The 24,668-nt window shown below is 47.5% G+C and overlaps 1 protein-coding gene and 1 pseudogene across 1 annotated transcript in view; one reads left to right on the forward strand and one right to left on the reverse strand.

The window, feature by feature from the left end:
- Window positions 1-4,371: 4,371 nt before the first annotated feature.
- Window positions 4,372-5,038, reverse strand: LOC118882687 (annotated as a pseudogene).
- An 18,165-nt stretch (window positions 5,039-23,203) lies between these two features.
- The window catches only part of C16H10orf90 (chromosome 16 C10orf90 homolog), a 245,815-nt gene continuing 244,350 nt past the window's right edge, over window positions 23,204-24,668 (forward strand). Inside the window, exon 1 of the mRNA XM_036828851.1 lies at window positions 23,204-23,443. Within this exon, the coding sequence (XP_036684746.1) occupies window positions 23,204-23,443 (240 nt within the window). The remainder of the gene's footprint in view (window positions 23,444-24,668) is intronic.

Below are 24,668 nucleotides of genomic sequence, written 5' to 3' on the forward strand. Positions count from 1 at the left end.
GGAATTTTCCATCCGTTGAGCCTCTCACTCTGTTCCTTGGCTATAAATCACCAACTTGCCCTTGAGCTTGGTCTCTCTCCTATTGCAGTAGTCTTGAATAAATCTCCCTACCATTGTAACAAGTGTCAGAATCATTATTATTTTTGTATTAATTAATTAATTTTATTTTTGGCTGCATGTGGGCTTTCTTTAGTTGCAGTGAGCGGGGGCTACTCTTTGTTGTGGTGCGCTGGCTTCTCATTGCGGTGGCTTCTCTTATTGCAGAGCATGGGCTCTAAGCACACAGGCTTCAGTAGTTGTGGCATGCGGGCTCAGTAGTTGTGGCTCACAGGCTCTAGAGTGCAGGCTCAGTAGTTGTGGCGCACGGGCTTAGTTGCTCCGCAGCATGTGGGATTCTCCCAGACCAGGGATCGAACCCATGTCCCCTGCGTTGGCAGGTGGATTCTTAACCACTGTGCCGCCAGGGCAGTCTCATTATTATTTTTTTTTGTCCCATTATGTTTTAATAATTATTTTTAATGGGCTACTATCTAAGGTGAGTAAGGCAAACATTGCCTCTGTTTTACTAAAAAAGACACTGAAGCTCCAATTGTTCAGTCCACAGAGCAGATGGCGGTGTTGGGACGAGCTGCAGGGCCCTGACCTCTGGTTGGTGGGTCTGGCTTTGCAGATCACACACTCTGCGCTCATTCCATCGAGCCAGACATCTGAGTTTCCTTATTTGGTTTTACTCCGTGTGGACAGAAAACTCCATTCAAGATGTGCAGGGGGAAGGGACCCACCCCACAAAGGGTGCAGAGGGGAGAGAGGGGGGAGGAGGGTACCATTTTGACCTCTGGGTCCCCAGTGACCAGGCTTCCTAAAGCTGCTGGTTTAACCCGTTTTCACCAGTTTCCGCTTCTGCTCCTGGGAATAATCTTCAGGGTGGAGTCTTTAGCTCCTATTTAAGATTATCCCCGGGCTTCCCTGGTGGCGCAGTGGTTGAGAACCCGCCTGCCAATGCAGGGGACACGGGTTTGAGCCCTGGTCCGGGAAGATCCCACATGCCGCAGAGCAACTGGGCCCGTGAGCCACAACTACTGAGCCTGCGCGTCTGGAGCCTGTGCTCTGCAGCAAGAGAGGCCGCGATAGTGAGAGGCCCGCACACCGCGATGAAGAGTGACCCCCGCTTGCCACAACTAGAGAAAGCCCTCACACAGAAACGAAGACCCAACACAGCCATAAATAAATAAATAAATTTAAAGTACATGCCGAAAAAACCAAGAATTAAAAAAAAAAGATTATCCCCAAACAGCTTCCATTTAGAATAAATGGGAAGGACACCTCGAGCTGGCTGTGTGATGTCAAGAGAGTTCTTAACTCCTTTACGCTTTGTTTTTTCTTGTGTTCAACCTAGAAGGCAGCCAGCACCAAAGCTAATTCCAGTTACAAAACTCGGCGAGTCTAGTGTTCAAGTGCATTGATTGTGGAAAAGAGGGTGAAAGATACAGGGAGGGGAGAGAATCCAATTAGTGACAGAATTTGGGATCAGGGGTTTGGCTCCCTTTCTCACTGTTCTTTCCCCTCTACCGTCCGAGTCAGCTCACTGTGGGCTGTCACTAAATCTGACTCAGTAGGTGGAGTGATGGCCGCAGTTGGCCCTTCTGGGATACAGGCTCAGGATCCGGAGTTTGAATGTCCCCAGGAAGTTTGGCTGCTGAGCTGGTGCCTCCACTTAGCAGCATACATGATATGTAGCCTGTAGTGCATTTGCTGATGAAAGACGTTCAGATCAACAGGGTGCTAACCCCATTTCAGGGGAGGATGGGAGGTAAATCAAGGTAGGATGCACCTCTGGATTCTGTGTTAAGCTGGATCTCTCAGGAGTGCCCCAGTCTGACTCGCGGGCCACAGGCCTCAAATTCAACAGGCGAGTCGATTACCATATGCAACAGACACTAACTGGCTTCTTTCCGTATTTCCTGGGCCACTAGGGCATCCTCCTGGGTCTTCCATGGAAGATTTTAAATCTCATACCTATCACCGTAACAGTCATGTCACGTGCTGTGATTGTGCGCACGCCCACATCCCGGGGGATCTGTGTTCCTTCAGGCAGGGATGTCGTCCTTGGGGTCCTGGTGATTAGCCCCTGGGAAGTCTCTGATAACCCCCTGCTGAATGTGCTATTGCATTTCCGGGGAAAACCCCTGGACCGAGGTGGGCCAAGCAGAGTTGGAATCTCAGCCATGGGATGGGAATCGGGAAGGCAGGACCGCATCTGTGCTCTGCCCCTTCCAGCTGTGCGCCTGTGGTCTGGTTGCTTGACTTCTTTGAGACTTGGTTTCTGTACCTGCCCCAGGACCCTTATGAGAACTAAATGAGCAACTTTTGTGTTAGTTTTAATGGAGCGTCTTACTGAGCAGGATGAGCTTTGATGGGGTGACTTGTTCCCCTAGAGGTCTAGAGGGTGGGCTCTGAGTCAGACCCCAGCCCACCTCCACGTTGTGTCTTTGCCCCAGGGAGTCACACTTGTCATGCTTCACCTCACCCTTCACAACTCCCCCTTGTGGGGGGGGGTGGTTTGTGAGGATTAGATGAGCACCTTCTCTCCATTAAGCCCTCTGCTTGGCACCTGGAATCCCAATACCCAGTAAGTGTCAGTTATGCACCTAATTCACGCTCCAGGTACTTCTCATCAAATATCTGTTTGATTTCCCAGGTACCACTCTTCAACAGTAAGAGAAATCATTTTTAAACATTTCCCTAAAATTGTTTTTAATGAAGAGTACTGCAGGTTCATTGCTGAAAAGAAATGCAGCAAGAAAAAATTGCCTATATAGTAGCACCACGCAAAGCAGACCACTGGTAATAATCTATCACATTCCCTTTGTATCGCTTTCTGTGTGTGTACAATTTTATGTTATATAAATGGTATTGAAATAATTTGCTTTCTTACCTGGAAATTTCAGTTGTTTCTTTTTTATATTATAATCAGCACCTTTGCCGTTTAAAAAATATCTTTTTCCTCACTTCTGATTATTTCCTTCGGATCTCTCCTCATCAGGGTTTTGGTGAAACCTCAGCTAGGGATGGTGAGAGCAGTTTTGTCCTGCGTCTTTTAGTCTCCTTGAGTTTGTCTGCGTCTAATCTACTAACCAGTATCAGCCCATGGCAGTTGCTCTAAGAATGCTCACTTATTTTTATTTAATGTTATTTTTAAATAAATTTATTTGTTTATTTTTGGCTGCATAGGGTCTTCCTTGCTATGCCCGGGCTTTCTCTAGTTGCGGATAGAGGGGGCTACTCTTTGTTGTGGTGTGCGGCTTCTCATTGCGGTGGCTTCTCTTGTTGCGGAGCACGGGCTCCAGGAGCACGGGTTTTAGTAGTTGTGGTGCGTGGGCTCAGTAGTTGTGGCGCACGGGCTTAGTTGCTCTGTGGCATGTGGGATCCTCCCGGACCAGGGCTCAAACCTGTGTCCCCTGCATTGGCAGGCGGATTCTTAACCACTGCGCCACCAGGGAAGTCCTCGCTTATTTTTTTTTTGAAATAGGCCCAGTCAATGCCATTTATTATACATGTTGAACAGCCTCTGAGACCCAAGCGCTCCCATATGAGGTTTTCTCCTTTTTCATTTTTGCATCAAACAGGTTCTTCCAAGAGCCTGCTTACAAGGAAGACAAAAACAGAGTAATCCTCAATAAAATGAAACAAATAGGAAAAGCTGAACGGTTTACATATGAAGAACAAAGGTTAAAAAACTCACCAGACAAAAACCACACCAAACACTCATCCTAATTAATTTCCTGTTACGTGCTCTGAGGAAGCTGAGAACACCAGACCCCAAGGCAGCAATGCTCTTGAGGCTCTAGTTCAGGCTCCCTCTATGTGACAGTTTCATGCACACACACCCACACATACCAATGACCCAGGCAGAAGTACACATGTGTGCACAGGTGGCCAGAGAACCACGGGGCGGGGTTGGGGGAGAATGGAGAAAGCAGGGGCCAGTCAAGGATATGCTATCAGCTGGAAACTGGGGACCCAGAGAACCCTTCTGCTGTAGGCTAAGCAAGAGTAAAAATTAAAACATAGGCAGAACACAGGATAAATGTACGATGCTCAGATGAGATGGACAGATGAAAAGGAAAAGATGCAGGGGGAGTTTCGGGAAAGCAGCCTCAGAAGCGGAGGTTTTTCTTCATTGGGAACTCAGATGATCAGAGGTCCTCTGTCTCCAGTGAAATACTGAGGCTGAAGGAACATGCCACAGCACGTTCCTTTGCATCCTGTGCTCTCTCCCAAGGCAGAGGGAAACCACAAGCACCCACCCTCCAGCCCCCTCCATTGCCACTCTTAAGGACTTTCCCCAGTACCTCCCCCAAAATGGCACCCACACACACAAAGTTAGGCCTGGCAAAAAGCCAAGCGTAGAAAGCCTCAGTAACTCTTCTTGGTGGAACCAAAGCCAGAGAAGCTCATCACAGCTGCCATCTCATCCTCCTCCTCAATGTCAAGTCCTCCTCTGCCCTCCTTTTCTTCTCCTTCTGTTTCTCTTTCTTGTAGGCTTTGGCCTTCTCCTCCTATTCTCTGAGTTCCTTCATCCTTTCCTCAAAATCATAATCCTTCTTCTTCTTTTCCGTTTTCTTCTTGTTGACTTCAAAACGTTTCTTCACCTGATCCAAAGTGGAATGTCCCACACGCATAGACATGCCCAGGTTTCACTGATGTTTCTTTCCATTAATGTGATCCAGGAAGTTGATGGAGTCTTTCACTACACCGTCACACACATTGCAGTAGTGTTGTCCCATCTCAGACCGTGGGGTGGTCTTGGTAATGACCGTGGGGTGGTCTTGGTAATGACTGTTGTCTTCCTGAGCTTGGATTCCAGGTCCACCTTGTAGTCCCTATGCCGGAGAAGCTCTCGCTTGACTGGCCGCACTGGTTTTCCATCCTTCTTTTCTCTCTCTTCCATGAGCCTCTTCTCGGTGAGCTTCTCATATTCATCTTTGTCCCACATTCAGCAAAAGTCCAAGTTTTCTGTCCCACTGCCCGACGCCATCTTCACTGCCCCTCACTTATTTTTAAGTCAATACTTATATCCTAATTTCAGGGTGCTTTCAGTCTCTCTGAGTCCAAATTCATTCTTGAATCTACAGCGATTTGCTGACTCAGTTCCATAAACACTGTAAATACATTTCTATTTTTCTAGCTCTAGATGTTCCATTTTAATATTTTACTTATCTGTGCATTATTTAGGAGGTGTGGTTTCTTTTGTGATAAGGCTTTCTTCGAGACAATTTCTGCAACTATCCTGGCAGGCAGAGAGGTTGAATACACCTCTCTGGTTTTTGTGAGGAGAGAATATCTCTGTTGGACTCAAAAATGCCTGGAAGATTCTCTCCAGTGACTCAAAAGTTCCTTTATCTCTTCTTTTCCTCCCTTTCCTCCCATTGCCCATTTTCCATTACACCCCACACAAAGCATGTCGGGTAACAGATTGTATGTTCTTGGGCTTCATTACCGTGAGACACCTATAAGGGGAAATAGGGAAATTTATCGAGCTCCTACAAGGCGTATCATCCTAGGCACTTCTCTGAGGTATTTAAACTTTAATACTTATTCTAATCCTGTATGGGAGACAATCTCCTCCCACCCATTACTAAGTAAACTAAGCCTCCACGGTGTAGGCAGAGGGAGAGTTCAGATGGAGAATCCAGTTGTTCCTGATTCCCAGTAAGTCCTTGCCCCTCTGGCACTGTGATTCTTTGATCCATCCATGGATTCCTTGAGCCAGTGGGTTCCTCTCTCTGTCCAGACTGGTACAGGTGGGTTTCTGTCAACCCCCAGAATCCTAACACACTGTATATATTTGACCTTCCACAAGACTTCCACTGTATATGTTTGACCCTCTCAAGAGCTACTTGAGATTAGCTACTGGGTCCATTCTTACTCTCTGATCCCCAGTAGAAGAAGGAAGAACATCTTCTGAAACAAAAATGATCAATTGGTTTGAAAATTGAACAGAATCTTTGAAATCAGGATTATTTTGCAAATTTGCACAAAATTTGGGCCACGTGGTCTTTTAACATAAAGTTCCTTTCAACTTGAAAATTCCATTAGTTATAACCAAGGCATGAGTGTGTAAAAACTTGGAAATTCCCATCATGAGGACTTGGGCGTCTTAGAAGATCATTGAGTGTTTCCCTGCAGCCCTCTCCAGAAGCCATTCATGAGTGAGCAGCGGGTGAATTAGAAAGGAAGAAGAAAGGAAGGCAGGGCCAGGGAAGCTGATGGCCTGGGAGAAGCCTCTGGTGTCGAGAAAGGGGGGTGGATGAGAGGCTCCCTGTGCTCATCCTGCAGAGCCAAATGAATCCTAGTCGGTGTGACTGCTCGACTGCAAGGTACAAAGGTCTGCTCGTGTAGGCGCAAGTACTGTGGGATTTGTGGTCAGAATAAAAGTGTATTCCTTGGATCCTAAATACAGTGAGGACCGGCCAGCCAGACCAGGGTGCCCTGGCAGCTCTCTCTCCCCTTTCATCTTTGCTGCCAGTCTGCTTTTTTCTGCTCTCTGCAGCCCAGCTTCTCTGGTCATCCCCTTGCACACGGTCCTGGCATGGTCAGCCTTAAACGGCAGGCCTCACCTAGTTGGCTCATTCTCTTTGCCCCTGATGACAAAGCTTCCCTGAGGAAATTTGATTGGCTAAGCTTGAATCGAGCTTCCACCTCTTAGCCAATCATCTGCAGTCAATGGGGTCATGTGATTTAAGGAGCTCTTTGATGGAGAGAGAAGCTATCAGTATAGCCTGCTTAAGAAAACATTGCAACAACTTAAACTTGGAGCAATGTTTGCAAATAATTAATAGTTTAATAAGCATTGTTAACTGTAGAAAATGACTCACCACCAGTTCACTAAAAAAAAAAAAAAAAATCTGGATCCTCTTGTGTATTTCAAGAATGACCCAACTACAGTATTCTTGACATACACTGGGTTTTCCTGGAAGACATCTGCTGTGTATGGCGAGGTAGCCTTGAACTTCACGTTTAAGCCCTGTCATGTCTACAGTGGCTTACAAGGCTGTCAGGTGGCAGTATTTTATGCAAATGATAGCTCCTTCTTACAAGGTTGTATATTTTTCTAATTTAACACACGTGTATGTTCACGTAATCCTCGAAAGAAATAAGGTGAAAGAGCAACAGCAAGATAAATGCGACCAGGATACATGAATCGGGGAAGAATAAGCTACTGTTATGCTACTTTGATTACTTTCTACATTGTGACATGATTGATAGAACAAAAGCAGGACAAGACAAGATAAAATAAAAATGGGACTTAAGCCTATTAATCAGATTAAAAATCACAGTGCAGGAAGCATCCTGTGAACACAATTGGCTGAGATATAAGAAAACATAAACATGTCCCTCTTTCCCCTAATAGACAGGTAAGATATGAGGAAAATGAGGCAACTATGGGGAATTGAGTGAGAGTAACAGAGATGCTCGAAATCATGGCGCTTGGCCCTCCCCTTTGCTCCAAGTAAATACACAGGGTATCGTCTCTCCCTCCTGTGATTTGTCTTTTGTGGGTGGGCTTGGGTCCATGTGTGGAGAGAAGTGGTGTTGAAGTCAAGAGGATGAACAGAGACCTCAGGATGAAGGGTGGAACTCATTGGCTCCTGAGAGTGAATGGAGCACAGAAGCCATCATCCATGTCCCACCAGAAGTAGCTCCAGGTTGAGTGAAGTCCAAGGAGAGTCTCTTGGTCTATCAAAGTCAGCAATAAAAATGAGATAGGACCACATCAACAGATGAATGGATAAAGATTGATGTGATATATGTATATATGCACATTCACACATACATACATACACATACACGATGGAATATTACTCAGCCATAAAAAAGAATGAAATAATGCCAATTTACAGCAACATGGATGGACCTAGAGATTATCATACTAAGTAAGTCAGACAGAGAAAGATAAATATCATATGATATTGCTTATATGTGTAATCTTAAAAGAGATACAAACGAACTTATTTACAAAACAGTAATAGGTTCACAGACGTAAAAAACAAAATTATGGTTACCAGTTTTCTAATTTAACACAGTGAATGTGTGTGGGGGAGAGATAAATTAGGAATTTGGGATGAACAGATGCACACTACTATATATAAAATAGGTAAACAACAAGGACCTACTGTATAGCACAGGGAACTCTATTTAATATCTTGTAATAAACTATAATGGAAAAGAATCTGAAAAAGAATGTATGGATATGTATAGCTGAATCACTTTGCTCTTCACCTGAAACTAACACAACATTGTGAATTAACTATACTTCATTTAAAAAAATGATTAAATAAAATGAAATAGGACCAAATCAGAGAGCCAGTGTATAATTAGGATGCACTGGGTCATGAACTCAAACTGAGTTTAAACAGTGTTTGGGATTAATTTGCATGTGCAGCTGGTCAGTCTAGAGCAGGTGGACTTCGGGGATGCTTTGATTTGGCTACTCCATGTCATCAGGGGCCTGATTGCTTTCTGGGCATCCACTCTGGCTTCCCTGCTGTCAGGCTTTGTCCTCAGGGGAGAGATGGCTGTCGAAGTTCCAGACTTCACAGCCCCCTCCTCCTCCAATGCACAAGGAGCCAGTGTCTCCCGGCCTGCCCAGAGCAGGGATGAGCACCTTCCTTGGAAACCTCAGCAAATTCTCCTCCCTCCAGAGTGGAACTGGAATTTACCCAAGACAGAGGGTGCTCAGTGGCGGGGCTGCCGTAGGACACTTCTGAGGACCAGCGGGAAGAAGTCAACCCTGGACGGTGCCATCCTCCCAGTCCTGGAGAAGTCTGTCACAAGTTCCCTGAGAGTGGGGCTGTGAGAAGACCAACCACAGTGGGACATCTAATGGCAGGCTCTTATTCTGGTAGGGAGAGCCCCCCAACCCTCTCATTTTGGGGCAAGTGGGTGAACTTGGCCCCAAGATCAGAGGTGGAGGTGACGCAGCAATGGTTTTGCAAGGCTCAGCCATTCACAGTTTTGAACAGTGACAAGCAGTCCCCAGAGCAGCAGAAAAAGGTCCCCAAAGAGAGTAACACCTGAACTCCCCTTGACCCCACTGGAGAAAGGGGAGGGGAACAGGGTCATTGTTTCTGGACCTTCAATTGCCCTTCCTAATACAAGTTTGGTGGCCTAGGGGACAAGGACCACATCCCCACTGCCACTTGTCATCGCCAACGCAACGTGACTTATGATGCTTCCCAACCCGCCGCCACCTCTACCCCACACCGAGGAGGAAACAATTCCAGTTCTGTGAAGTGTCCTCCAGGATGGGGGCCCCAGATGACTTTCCATCATTCATCCCCACCAGTGAAGAATTTTAAGGGCACTCCTAACATAGGACCAATTTTTGCCTCTAAAGTATGACCACGAGCTATTGTATTAACATGTTCTATACAGATATTGAAAAAAGATGAGATCAAAGTATGTATAAATAAAAGATGTAATCTTTCCCCACCCCTGTGGACACCAGCATGTCTGTGCAAGTGCCCAGACCAGGTTTGGAGGCCATTGTCCCAGGGCCACCAGACTTCAGGAGCCTTGAGAGCAGGCACCATGCTTGGTCTCTTTCTTAAAATATTTTTAACTGTGGTGAAATATACATAACATAAAAGTTACCATCTTAACCATTTTATGTGTACACTTCGGTGACATTAAGTACACTAACATTGTTGTGCAACCATCACCACCATCCATCTCCAGAACTCTTTCATCTTGCAAAACTGAAACTCCGTAACCATTAAATAATAGCTCCCCATTCCCCTCTCCCCCAGCCCCTGACAACCATCATTCTACTTTCCATCTCTATGAATTTGACTACTCCAGGTACTGCCTATAAGTGGAGTCATGGAGTTGTCCTTTTGTATTTGGCTTATTTCACTTAGCATAATGTCTTCGAGATTCATCCATGTTGTAGCACGCGTCAGAACATTTTTGTGTGTGGCTGAGTAATATTCCGTCATATAGATAGACCACATTTTGTTTATCTGTTCATCCATTAATGGACACTTGGGTTGCTTCCACTTGGCTGTTGTGAATAAGGCTGCGATGAACATAGGTGTACAAATATCTCTTTGAGACTTCGCTTTCTGTCCTTCTGGGTATATACCCAGAAGTGGAATTGCTGGGTCACATGATAATCCCACGTTGAATTATTTAAGGATGCGCCATATTGTTTTCCATGGTGTCTGCACCGTTCTACCTTCCCACCAAGGGTGCACAATTCAGGGACCGTGTTTCACTTACCCTTGAGTTCCTCCTGCTTGGAACTGCGCCTGTTCATCAGAAAGTGTCCACGGAGTGAATGCCTGAGCAGGAGGCAGCCGAGTTTCACTGAAATTCTGGGGGAGTTGGCGGGGGGAGGTGAGAGCATCAGCTTCAGCGGGGACGAGGTCGGCTGGCGCAGGAAAGTCTGGACACTGGGCAACAGGAGGCTCCACCCAGCGGGACCTGAGCTTGACTCGGAATTAGTCATTTTCTAGCTAAGACGCCGAAAGGGCTGCCACTCCTTTCTTCAGAGGACTCAGGTTGTACCTTTGAAAACTATTTTAGCCTTTGCTATTGGCTGGCAGGGTGGATTCTTCATGTAAACCTCCCCCTTCCCCAAACCAAACCCTCAGACTTTCTGTTTTCTTCTTTTTGAAAAGGGCACTGGATGGGTCTGGCCCTATATTCCTGGTTCATTTCATTTCTCCAAAACAAGGCTGTTTTCTTGTTTATGAAACACTGACTCCGGTGCTATGGTCAGTAAGCACTTTAGAACTCTCATTGCCACGTTAACTTAGGCTAATATCGCATAGTATTATAATTTGTGTCTTAAGTTCAGATTGGGATAGAAATTACTTAAATTGTGGGAGTTGCTTCTTATTTCACATTGTAATAGGAAATGTTTCTATGAATTCAGCTACCTAAGATAAAACGAATAGTTTTCTTTGTTTTTTTTTTCTTTCCCTTTTTTGGTCATCGTCAGTGTACTCAAAATTCTGATCAATGAGTTTGTGTGTGATGCTGAATGACAAACTCTGAATGATCCAGTTGAAAACCAGTCCCTCTTCTTTCTTCAGCCCATTTTTAGAGAGGGTTATTTTCCCTCAGTGTCCTGTGTTATACTAACCTAAGGGAAGAACGGGCAACAGGGAGAAATAAATGTCTGTCTAGTGAAAAAAAATAGGGCTGTCAACCAATTTGAATGTTAACTGTAGGATGAGAAGCACAGAGAAACCTTAGCAAAGGCAGAAGGCAGGAGCAAGGAAACCGAAGATGGGGAGGAGAAAGCATGCAGGAAACCCGAGGAGGCGCCCTTTGTGATCAGCTCCAGGGAGGAGAGATGGAATCCGAGGTCCATCCCCTCGGATGATGGGCTGGCCGGGAACACAGGCCGGGCAAGGCAGCCAAGGGTGAAGAGCCCCAAGACTGAGAACCTGGGGACATGAGAAAGGGGACAGAGCGGATTTGCACCTTGAGGTAGCCTTGCCCCACACCTGGTGCCCGGGCGCAGCAAGTTGGCACGGTGGGCAGTGCGTGCTGGACATAGACACTGGCCAGACTGGTCCAGCAGGCTTCACCTCCTGTCAGCGAGGATGCTACAGTTTGTTTGTCACCCTTGGCCTGTGGAGGCCTCTCAGACAGGTGCTGAGGCGGGCAGGGGGAGGAGGAGTCCTCCAGGTGATCAAGATGGAACACACCTGGATAAACAACAAGGGCCTACTGTGTAGCACAGGGAACTATATTCAATATACCTTGTAAACTGGAATGGAAAAAAAATTAATAAAAAAAAAGGCTATTAAAGCTGAGTGTTAGAAAAAAAGAAAAAGAGGGAACACACCTGAGGAGATCTGGCAGGTGTGGGCTTCCTAACGGGCGTGAGATCACTTCAAATGCAGCTTAGAAATGAAATCCTGTTCTAAAGAGGTGTGCACTTTGCTGAATTATATTCAAACCTCTTAACAGAAAGCTATTGCCCCAGCAGGGAGACGCCTATTTACAGGGTGAGAGAGTTACCCATTCACGGGTACGGATGGAGTTTGGACAAAGGCTGGAGATACCCATGCTGGCAAGCTTTGGAGAAGTGGCGGGACGAGCAGCTTACTATTACGGAGTCTGTTCCTTTTGCTGGTGCCCTAACAGGGATGCCCCAACAGGGATGCCCACTGGGGCAAAATCTGCTAGGCCTACACTTCCCTTTACCGGTTCTGAATCAATAAGAGAGAGCCTTATACTCTCTCGGCATGGGTTTCAAAATAACACCTCGGTGATACTTCCTCAGGCTTATACCCCCTTGAAGACAGGTTGGAATCAGAGAAAAACCTATAGCGAGGCATTCAGCCTCTCTGTGACCTGCCTGAGTGTTTGACAATCCTTCACCCTGATTCCCCCAGGAGAAGGATGCTGACCCTCGAGCAGGACCATGGGAAGCGTTCCTGGGCCTCTGAGTCATACCAGGTACTCTGAATGGTGATTAACTCAGCGTTCTGTGAGGAAGGCGATTCGTGGCCTCTGACAGTCTCCTTACTCACAGGCTTCATTCCCTATCCCTCTGTGTGGATGCATTTGTGACCACACTATCACATGTAACCGATGGTTACTGGGATTCTGTTCTGAGCAGGGCACTGAGCTGGACACTAGGAGGACCCAGCGGAGATTCTGATACTCATCCCATTGAGAGCAGAATGGGCACCACCACAGTGCCTGGGGGACAGATTTCAAGGTCCAAGATGGGATAGGAGAGGTCCCTGAGGGACCTAGAGGTGAGGTGTCAAGGGGACACCATAGGCGATTTGGAATTGGGCCCAGCCCGGGTTCTCCTGAGAGCAGAACCTGCAGCAGCTGACCTGGGATGTGTACCCAGGAGCGGGCATGAGTGAGGAACCAGGGAGGGAAACTGAGAAGGTGGGAAGGCCAGGGAGAGGGTCTGTGGGGCAGGCACCCTGGGCAGCTGGTGCTCCGTCACCAGCCCTGTGGATGAGCCTTAGGAAGCACATCTCAGGCCTGTCCCTGGGCATCCGCCAGCCCCTGATCCCACTGACCCAGGTGGCCCTGCTGGTGGCCCTGCACAAAGCTGGCCAGAGCTGCACAGAAAGAGGGAGACGGGGTGGAGGGGACTGGACGGCGCCACAAGAGACGTGCGATGCAGCGTCCCAGGGCTCCAGGCGTGGCCTTAGGTGCGAGGTCTGCATGTAACACCAACCCACGCCTCTCCAGATATTGCCGAGAATGTCTAAACCCTGTAAGTCCTTCTTTTAGGGCAAATCCCCCAACATCCACTTTCATAACAGCCTGGCATAAACCTATCGTTCATCCGAGCTTTAGGCAGTGGAAAGGGGGCAGGGAGGAAGGAAGGCAGGGAGGAAGGAAGGCAGGGAGGAGGAAGCACACTTGAGAACCAGCACCACCACCGGTGGCACCACGCCGTGCTCTCTGGGAGTTTACCTTCTTGGGGGTAAGGGAGAGACTATAGAAAACAGTCATGAATATATATGTTGGGATAAGAAGTAACATGAAGAAGAACCGAGTAGGGCAAGGGAGGTGTTTGGCCTGGGAGGGTCCTTTCCAAAGACGGCATCTGAGTTGGGGGCAGAGCAAAGTGAGGAGAAGCTGAGCAGATGTACAGGGACGGGGGACCAGGTGGGAGTGCGATTAGCAAGTCACAGCGGCGAGTAGATCTTCATAGAATTATCTGGGTCAGGCTCCCCTCCCCTCCCCTCTAACTCTTTCAGCACCTTCCATGGGGGCAGGGGCTGTGCTGCCTTGCTCTCAGCCATAGTCTTAGCCAGAGTCAAAGCCAGAGTCTTAGGCTGGTCCGAGCCTGGTGCCCAGCACTTGGGACCGTTCACTGCAAGGTGCACACACCTGGCGGGCATCCCGCTTTCCCGGGGCGCACCAAGCCCAAGCATGTACTGCAGCTGGGTTACAGGCTAGAGAAGCGGGTTTGGTCTTTGGGGCTGACTTTCCTGTTTCACTGGGGACTTCATAGGATTGCAGATCTTAGAGGTCACGGAGAGTGGTCAGGGCCAGTGTAAGAGGTTCTGCACTTCGTCTGAGTCCTGGCTCTGCCACTTACCCGCAGGGGCCTCACCTGCTCATCTGTGAAATGGGAATCAGGATCATCCTCTCATACTCGCAGTGCCGTGAGAACTAAACAGGGCAATGAGTGGGACGATGCTTGGGAAAGAGCAGAGAGTGATGGAAAATGTCGTCATTGGGGGTGTTGGAGAGCTGAGCCCTGTTTCCCGGACCCCCCGCTCCCCCCCCTCATCCGGAGATTCTGATCCAGGGGCCGGGCGGGGCCTGAGGGTACGTGGTTTCAGAAGCACCCAGTGCTTCTGTAGCACACGGAGGTTCGGTAACCCTGGGCTAGTCTACCCGCCACGGTCAAAGCAGGGGTCTCCTCTCAGGCTCACGGTTACAGAGTGAGCTCACTGCCTCACCAGAAGGTCTCATTTCAGGGGGCTGCAAACCTTTTCTGTCAAGGGCCAAATAGCAAATCTTTTTGGCTTTGGAGGCCACACATTCTGTGCTGCAGTCACTCAACTCGGCCACCCTGTGAAGAGCAAAGGCACTGCAGATAACACATACACAAATGGGGGTGGCTCTGTGGCAATAAAACTTTATTTACAAAACAGGCTGTGGGCCACATTTGGCCCACAGGCCATAGTTTGCAGGCCTCTGGTCTTATTCATTGGTGGACAGCTGAGGTGGCTAGAAAATTCTTATATTTATGTGAAATGACCTAAAAGGTAACTTGTACCAGGCCTATTTTATTTTTAGAAAACGCACACAGAGTATTACACATCTTCTGTGGATGTGTTTGTGTGTGTGTTTGTGTGTGTGTGTGTGCGTGTGCAAAAACAGTCATTACATGGAACTGCTTTTTATAATGTTTGGGAAACCAGGAAACTGCCCACACTGGTTGCTGGTCTTACTGTGTGAGGAGGACCCAATTGGCCACCTGTGTTTCCTCCATAAAGTGGGAGAGAACCTTGGAGTTACCACTTTGGTACCCAGTAAGGGGATCCTCTGGGGGCTCAAGGAAAGCCCATCCTCTGACCAGGACAGGACAGGGGCCTGACTGCCAGTGGGTGCATGTGGAAGGCCATTCTCTGTCAATAAGTGTCAGCTGTGGCCTGGGATGAGGGCTCACCCACACAGGTGCCTGCCACTCTGCATTGAGGGCGGGGTCTGGTTGTCCCCCAAGCAGCTGCCCACCTGCTGTCCCCATGGGAGGGAGGGTCAGGGTTGGGAGTCCCAGAGGTTGGCAGTGGCCACACTATTGGCTGGTGCTAGGCCTGTGGTTTCCCCTGGGGCTTGGGTGTTTTCCTGATAAATATTGGATTTCAGGAATTTGTTCAACACACTCATTAATTCATACAAGCAAGGAAACATGGCAAAGAGTGACAGTCAGTGTATCTGTGAGAAGGAAATCTGGGCAGAGTGGAGTCCTCTCTCGGGGCAAGGCCATAACACCCCCCTCCTCCCCCCGCCACGTTGTTCATTGCCCACAGCCCGGCCTGGCATCCGTTTCTCGTGGCAGGATGGTGACAAGTGGCTGACACTAAAGGTTTTCCTCTTGGGTAAAATTGACCGAGGATGTAAATACCAAATTGATTTTTATATTTCCTTAAAGTTTCAACCACAATCTTCACCACCCCCTCAGGCTTGCCAAAATATATACTTAAAAATCAAACATAGTTTCTAACGAAGTCATAGGTTTTCTTTATTCAAAATCTATTCAGACATCGGAGAGAAGATATGAAGATACCATTTGTTGTCTTCAAATAACTCATTCCTCCCAATGAGTTTGAAGGAGGGCTGTGTGATCTCTCCCTTGTTGTGGGTTGCTTTGGTTTTTACCAGTATTACAAGTGGCTTTGAACGGGGAATTGGAGTAGTTGGCCCAGAGCTGAACACCCAGCGGGTGCAAAGTAAATGATTTTTGAAGGCTTGCAAAGGGGGAGAAAATGAATCTTGTAGATGAATATGGCAATGTGGTGGGTGCCACTGCTCCAGTTTTCTCCTTGGTTTTGCCACTTCCTCTTGGAAAGTTAGGAGAAACATCAAATTATTGTAGTTTCCAAACATTGTATAGTGAAGCGGAAAAAAAGTTTTTTCCATTTACAGAAGAGAAAAGAGTATACAGTTTTAGTTAGTAACCCCGGGGACCAATTTGGGGAAATTAAACAGGCTCTGATGCTTTATGACAAAATGTGTGCATGGGAAGTGAAAAGTGAAGGCCTTCCGTTGACTTTTGTGCATGTAAGGCCAGCCATGGGAGAAAAAGTATACCATACAAGAAAAGATAGTTGATACCTTTTCATTTAATTCATCCATTGAACAAATAACTATTGAGAACCTGTAAGTGATCACTGAAATGATCACCCCTTTTCCATTCATTGATGCTAAAACCCAGCACAGCTGAATGATTTGCAAGGGAATGGGGTTCATCAAGCAAACTTGCATTCTCTTCCTACCGTTAAAAGGTGCAGGATCCCATAATCAGCCATATTATTCTCAATTCTTTTGTTTTGTTTTAGAACCCCAGCGGGTAGGGATTAAGAGGAGGAGAAATACATTGCATCATTTCTACTGGCAGCCCTTGTGAATTTCACACATCTGTTTTAAAAGGATGATTGTTTAGATGCTCTCTCAGCAAGCACTGTGCCTCTGAGAGAAAACTTCAGCTCCCACCTGATGAGTGAAGCACCCGTAAATAAAAATGTCATTTCCCCCAAAAGGGAAATCAAATTATGAATTCAGAAATTCATAGTCGTCTGTTTTTATTGTTGCCTAATGCTTTTAGTTCTGCACAGGCCCTGCAGAAAATCAGCTCTGAAACTGCATAATTAGGATGTCTTTCATAGTCGTAAATGCTAATCTTATTGGAGAAGAGATTAAGAATTCATAGGCATAAATTCCTGGCATCAGGTACCTGTAGTTCCTTTTCTTTTTGAATAATTCATTATTTAAATACTTCATTGGATATCCTATACAATCCTACATGTTGTATCAGGGGCAAGGGAGAAAGAAGAGATTAATTTCACATATATTTTAACACTAAATACATTCAAGGCTTATTTATGTTGATTTGGTGTCACTGAATTGCAATTGCTAACAATTGTACAGTTTTAGTTAGTTACCTCAGGGACCAGTTTGGGGAAAATTAAGTAGGATCTTCTGCAGGACATTAATAAGGTCAGGGATCTAACTTTTATAGATGACTGAGTATTTGGTTTAAGAAAAAAACAGCAAAAGATTCAGGTAGTTGTTTTCCAGAAAGAGTGATGATTATTTGCAGTAAATATGGCTTCAGTTAAGGCCTCCCCTTCTTGGCTGCGACACTTTATGGCAAAATGTATGCACAGAAAGTGAAAAGTGAAGGCCTACGGTTCACTTTTGTCCATGCAAGTTCAGCCATGGGGGTTTGTCAGCCCATCAGGCATCCTTCAAGACTGCAATGTCCTTTCTTCCTTGAGGGTTTCTCAGGGTCTCCATCAGCCGATGCAAAACTCCCTCATTGGAAGCACTCCCTGTGCTCTGGGGACCTGCTTGTCAGGCGTCTGTCCCACTGCTGGGCGGTGAACTCTTTGTGGAGGCACAGTGTCCCTTTCATCTGCGTGTCTCTGCTGCCTGTACAGCGCCCAGCACTGAGAAGCACGTCACGTGTGTTTGTTTAATAAAATAATGGATTTTCAAGGACTAGCCCAACCTCTGTTGGTTGCAAGTGACAGAAACTCAAATAGTTTAAGCCAAAGGAGAAAGTAGTAGAAAGACACAAAGAGAAAGTATAATTTTCTAAATATATAGTTTATTTATTCAGGTGCACAGTAAATTGATTCAGGTATACATATACATGCATCCATTCTTTTCCAAATTCTTTTCCCATATAGGTCATTACAGAATACTGAGCAGAGTTCCCTGTGCTACACAGTAGGTCCTTGTTGGTTATCTATTTTAAATATAGTGGTGTGTATATGTCAGTCCCAAAGTTTTGCATACACTGACTACCTGACACAATGTTCACACCAAACTGCTCGGCGGGGAGGCTATCTCTGTTTTGCATTTGGGGAAGTCAAGGCTGTCCTGCCCTGGTTCCGGTCACCACTGCATGGTGGAGGGAGTTCTAGAATTGGGCTCTTATGACGTCCCGTTCAGTCCGTTTCTCCTTAACAATCTTCCTTACTTATTATTCAAATAATACGTCTGGCAATTTACCACTTTGAAAATCTTTGCCTTTTGAGGGCGACTACAGCTGGGGTCTGTAGAGCACACGCCCAGTGCCAGGCTGCCCCAAGCCCTTTACATGTGCCAGCCCTCCATCTCCGCAGAAGCCCAAGGAGGAAGGCACTTTCGTGACCCTGTGAAACAGATGGGGAGACCGAGGCAATGGTGGTTTGCAGTTCACCCGAGGTTGCAGGGCCAGTGCTGGGAGCCCCAGAGAGAGCTGAGTCTTCTGACTCGGAGACTGTGCTTCCCGATGGGGCAGTGATGGGGCTAGTGGAGGTGGTGGCCCCGCTGGGAGTGAGAGTGCTGTTTCCAGGGCTGGTTGGAAGGACCTGAGCCCCTTCCTCAGTGGCCCAGACAGGAGGAGGCTTTCTCTGCAGGGGGCCTGCTGCCTCCCCTGGGGTGGGGGACGGCCCTGGGTGGGAAGCCGCTCTCTGCTATGTCCACGCACGGGCTGGACTGACCCACTCTTACATTCAGGGGTGTCAGAGCCGCCAGGGGCTTGTTGATAACTGAACTGAAGCGCAGGGGAGGGGCTTGTCTGTAAGTCATCACATGCTACTGAGTTTGGGGCCCCATCCCCTGACTGTGCCCTTTCCATCCCGCTGACTCTCCACCAAGCGTCGCCCCCTGCGGGCCTCTGTCCTCTTCCTATGATGAGGGATCAAGTCCGACAGTCCTGAGGTTTCCAACCAGTCTTACTGACCAAGAACTCCCGAGACCTGCTGCAGGTCACACTGACACCGAGGCCCCCTAGAACCCAGTTCCTCTGCCGGGTTTCCCATTAACCTCTCTATCCAAAACATACCCACATGTTCTCCTCAAACTTGAGGCGTATCTGAGCATAGCGGGGGTGGGGGTGGGTGGGTGGGGGGGATTGTACTGGGCGGAGCTGGCGCACAGCTGGCAGCGCTCAGCTGTTACCTGGAGACCGTGAGCGCAGAGGTCAGAGGTCGCGCTCCGCCATCAGGGTGGGTCAGTGGGCGTGGTCTTCGCGGCAGAGAGTGAGGTAAGAGGTGGTGGCGGCCTTCTCCCCGGGGCCCTCCAGGCCCTCCGGCCTCGGGCTGGCGGGTGAGCTGGGGGCCTGGGGACAGGCAGGGGGCCGGGGCCGGGCCCAGCCCTTGGGGCGGCCGCGAAACTCCCCCAATCCCCGCCTCCGCGACCTCATGGGGCGGCCGTGGTCTCCACGGGTCGTGGTTCCTGGGGCCCGGCCCCCTGTTTGGGCGGCCTGAGGAGCCTGCGGGCCGGCGGGGACCTGGGCGCCTGGCTGCCTCGGTGATGACGGCTGGGCAGGGTCTGGGGACCTGGCCCTGAGGGCGCCGCCAGCTGGGAGCGGCCTCTTCAGCCGGGCCTGGGCATTGGCGGGAGGAGCCAGGCTGGGTGCGGGACGAGCGCTCCCGGGGGTGTGGGGGGGATCCGGCCCCCGCAGGCACCCCTGCCTCTTAGCCAGGCCTGGACCTCAGAGTGTGAAAGTCGAGCCTTGGGACCTTCCCTCTCTTGTTAGAACAGAGAATCACATTTGTTTTGGTGGAGATTTACAGGAACATCCTGACCTGACCATGACCTGACCTCAAGAACAAAGGATCTGACACCGAGAAGTTTGCAACTCACCACGCCCCTCCCTCACCTCTCCTCTAAAAGGACTTTGCTGAAAGCTTTCCAGGAGCTCCGGGTTTTGAAGGCATGAGCCACCAGTCTCCTTCTGCGGCCCTGCGACAAAACTTTCTCTGCTCCAAACTCCCACGCTTTGGTATCCTTTGGCCTCACTATGCATCGGACACACGGACTTGCATTTGGTAACAACGTGACTGCTTTCTCTGGTGGCTACAAAGGCTGGTTAAAGCCCAGCCCCGTCTGTGGTCAAGGGAAGAGAAAGTCAGCCTTGACGATCTTAGGAACCTCCGGAGCCACTGCTGGCTGGCACGGCCTAAGACGGGCGGCTCTCACCAGCGGCCAGCACCCCTCAGCAAACCTCTCGTTGCTAGTCAAAGCAGTCGGATGGGCAGTGCACTGGCCTCTGTGTTGCCCGGGGTCCTTTGGTGTGCTGTGGTGACAGCAAAGACTTGGCCTTTTTTTTTTTTTCTTTTTGTAACCAGGTTTGCAGGAGGTCCTGGTTGGGAACAGATAGGTACCAGCAAAAGCTGGTTCAAATGGTCACTGTGGGGTCTCAGGAATGGCCTTCACAGCCCCCAGAGAGCCAAGTGGTGCCCTCTTCCTTTGCTGTCCTTGTTGAATTTTAATTTCTTTATTGCTTGAATTTCTTCCCTGTCTTTTTCTGGGAGTTTCCAAATCTAAGATGGCGCCCCCATGCCGCTCCCTGGGGCGTGTCCAGCATGCCTCCTGGGCATCAATCTCGGTTGTGCTGTGTTTCCATGGGAACCATGGCTGCCATCAGTTGGTCTTGACCTTCTTTCTCATTGACCTCCTTGGGAGAACCACAGGCAGAACCGGACAGTATTCTGTTTAAGGACTAGGGAACTCCACTGTGTGGTCTTGGGTTGGCATTTAATCTCTCGGGGTCTGTTGTCTTAACACTCAAATGAGAACGTTGGCCTAAATTACCTCTGAGGTCTTTTCTATCTCCTACTGTGTTTTCGTTCTCGGCTTCAACATTCCCATTGCCTCCAAAGGGGCAAGTTTAACATTCCACCCTCCAAGTCCTAGCACTGCCGCGTGTGATCTGCTGAGCTCCCGCCTGCTGCAGGAAGGGTTCGGTTCTGGGCCACGGACTGATGCTCTGTTTTCAGGAAAGTCATTTGGAATCATGTCTTCATTCAGTCTACCCCCATGGCTTTCCGTGTGGAGAGGGAGAACTCTTCAAGGCGCATATTTGCCAAAAGCTGAGAGGAGGCTGCGTGCAGAAGAGAGGTCTGTGTGTGGGCTCAGAGCAAACCCCGGGTGCTTGTCACCTGCCCTCTCCTGGCCCAGACCCCTGATCCAAGGCTTGTAATTCCCACTTCCCAATGACTGCGTTAACAGAAATAGCACCAAAACATGAAATGAAGTGAAAAGGCGTATATCATGCATCTGCATTTCTGAATGATTTGAAATTCAGAATCCAATAATTTTCAGCATCCTTTAAATCTCCACTATAGCAAGTCCCCTACATATGAATGAGTTCCGTTCCGAGAGCACATTCCTAAATCCAATTTTGTTCGTTAAGTCCAACAAAGTTAGCCTAGGTACCCAACTAACACAATCGGCTATATAGTACTGTATTATAATAGGTTTATAATACTTTTCACACGAATAATACATAAAAAACAAACAAAAAATAAAAAATATTTTTAATCTTACAGTACAGTACCTTGAAAAGCACAGTAAAATACCAGCTACATCCTTGCTGCTTTTACGCTTGCTTCCGGACATCCTAAGCTTGAAATAAAGATACTGTACTATTGGACTCTATACAGTACTGTACAGTAAAGTACACAAAAGCACAACCACTTGTTGAGGATGCATGCACGTGACAATGTACGCCAGGCACGTGAACTAACTTACGTGATTGGACATGCGAACGCACGTTTGCATTTTTGAAAGTTCGCAACTTGAAGGTTCGTATGTAGGGGGCTTACTGTATATTATATGTGCAGAGAGAATGTTACTGAGTCCAAGCTCGTACTGCTTGCTGCAGGACAGGCTGATCAATTGAGAGACGAGTTGTTTCAGCAAGAAATAGCGACTTTATTCCAAAGAACCACCTTCCCCAAGGTAGAATTCAGGCTTCTTTTATACTAGAAGGGGAGGGGGTGTGGTTCGTTGTTGCAGATTTCTTGGTGTCAGAATCCTTTGTTCTTACAGCTGTCCCTGGAGGTCTGGTCACAATGTTCCTATAAACCTCCAAGACAAACGTTAGTCTCTGTTCTGCAACTTTATCTCTATATGAATGGAAAAGTGTTACACCCATAAAGGTCAGAGCCTTGAGAATGGGCTCTCTGTATATTTCAGGCTATAGGCAACATTCTTAACTTGTAGCAAAAGCAATAGAATACAAAGGTTAAAGTAAAAGAAACAGAGCTGATACAGAGGCGGATTTGTTCTTCCCTATGAGGAGAATTGTGTGCAGCATAATTTGGGCAGAAGAAATGCAACTGTTCTTTGGAAATGATGCCTTATGTGACTCTATTACATGCTATTTGCTCACCATTTTGCTCACCTGATCCTCCTAACGACCCTGTGAGCGGCAGGCATTATTATTCCAAGTTTCCTCATGGGGAAACTGAGGCTCTGGGTGGTGAGGGGATTCCCAGGGTTGGCTGGGGACCAGAGCCCTCAGCTAAGCCAGGGCACTCCCCCAAGTGGCAACCAGGACATCCTACCCGAGCTCTGTGTCTCTGATGCCAGCTTGTACCCATCACTGCCTCTGTGCTCGACTTCTCTTTTTCACTTGAATGTGTTTCTTATCTTCTCCAGGGCTGAGGTCACCCTTTGTGTCAGTAGCAGTCTGTTCTTGTTCCTTTCAGTCCTGGCAAGAAAAAGCAGGAATTCTAAAAAGCGGCAGTTATCACCTCTGGTTCCTTTGTACAGCGCCCCGTGAATAATTTATTTGGATTGGAGGGGCTGGAGACTGAAAAACATATTGGACCTCGCGGTAACCAGGTGGATCCTGTGTTCAGAACTTGAATGCAGCGGGAAAGAGAAATGTGTCTTTGAAATCAGAGAAGATTTTGAGCGACCTGAGAACACAGGTGGAAGTGCTGGAGACGGGCAGACAGCAACAAGGAGTATTTTTAGAGCCCATAAAGGTCACCCTCGAGGTTCCCACGTGCAAATCCTATATTCTTTGCAGCTGGGGTTTGAGAACAACTAGGTCTGGAGCTGGAAAACTCCGGGAGAGGTCGAGCCCAGGCACTTACCAAGTGCCTCCTGCTGCACTCGATACCTGGATTAAACAAAGAAAATTGTGTTTGCCAGGCGCGCTCGCTGAAGTCACAGGATTCCGCGTATCATGCAGCAGTCTGGAATTTCTACAAAAACTCATCAGAAGGGGTATGCCGCCCGCCACGCGGAAACAGCCGTCCACCGGACTTTTCAGATCAAAACGTTTAGTACAGAGTTGAAAAACCATGTGATGGTCATGGATTTCGTGAAGAGGAACTGGTTTCCCTCCCAGAGAAGAGCCAAAGTTTGTATCATCCATATGTATCAAGGCCTGAAGACAGCTGGGCAGACAGCCAGCAGATACGAGGTAAGGTTGAATTTGGGCACACACCTCGTTCAGAGAAATGGAGTGTTGCTTATCAAACAGACAGGTCAGATGTTCCATCTGGTCTGATAAATCATCGGTTTGTAGTTTTTCCTGAGGTATTTGGAAAAGACTTTCTCATCTCTTAATTTACTTCAGGTTTTGAAATATGCGGGGGCGGGAGCATAGTGGATAACTAATTTACACGTGACACATGTCTGCATCTACAACATTTAATAGTGTGCCAAACAGTTGGATAATTTGTATCCACCTTTAGAAACTGTGGTACATTTCTGGGAGTTAAATATTCTTAGCTCTGTAAATTTGCAATCATCTATTTTTTTTTTTTTTTAATATTTCATCTATTTTTAAAAACAATTCCTGTTTGTTTCCTGATGGGTTTTGCAGGAGAATATCTATGCCTTGCCTTGATGAAGTTAAAGTAGAATGATTTAAGTTACACCAGTAAGAATGGGCTTTTATTTTTTTGAGGGTGAGCTCTTATTTTCAAGCAGAAACGACTTTTTGTGGGAGAAAAAGGAGAACTTGGGAGATTTAGAATGTCAAAGTGAGATAAACACATTACTCTGAAACATATTTGTATTCTGTAACTGGAATAAGCCACAGGCAGTTATCCTTCAGAAGGTAAACACACATGAAATCTGATCAGTGCTTTATAGTACATGGACTAAATTATGAATGACATTGTAATTGATTCCCATATAGCTCACTTACCCATCCCTTTTGATAAATGTAACATGCAAATTGCTAATGTTTTATGGAAAGGCAACCTTTCTGAATACTGATGCTGTTATTAGGAAAGGCTTCCCATGAATGCTGGCAAAAACTCCAGGTCTTTCGTTCCCCACACTGGGCTTCCTTATTCCAGAGCAATGTCAGAACCTGTTCTGCAGGGTTCAAGGCTGGCTTCTCCCAGTGCCAGCCCTGGGATTGTGAATTTCCATGTTCACCACAGAGATATAAAGGCCAGGGAAATAATGGTGTTAATTAAATTCAGTAATAGTTGTTCATTGGTTCATTGCCCAATCAACCAGAGCAAGAGGTGTGCAATTAGAATATAATTGAAGGAAACCAGAGATGTTATTATTCACAAGGAATTAATCAGATGGGGACAGAATTTTATCATTGTATCATTTTCACTGAGGTTATTTTTCAGTCCTCCAGAGAGAGACAAAAACTTGTTGAATTATATCAGCTTGCATTTTTA

The sequence above is a fragment of the Balaenoptera musculus genome, chromosome 16, assembly GCF_009873245.2.
Source record: "Balaenoptera musculus isolate JJ_BM4_2016_0621 chromosome 16, mBalMus1.pri.v3, whole genome shotgun sequence".
NCBI classification, from domain to species: domain Eukaryota; kingdom Metazoa; phylum Chordata; class Mammalia; order Artiodactyla; family Balaenopteridae; genus Balaenoptera; species Balaenoptera musculus.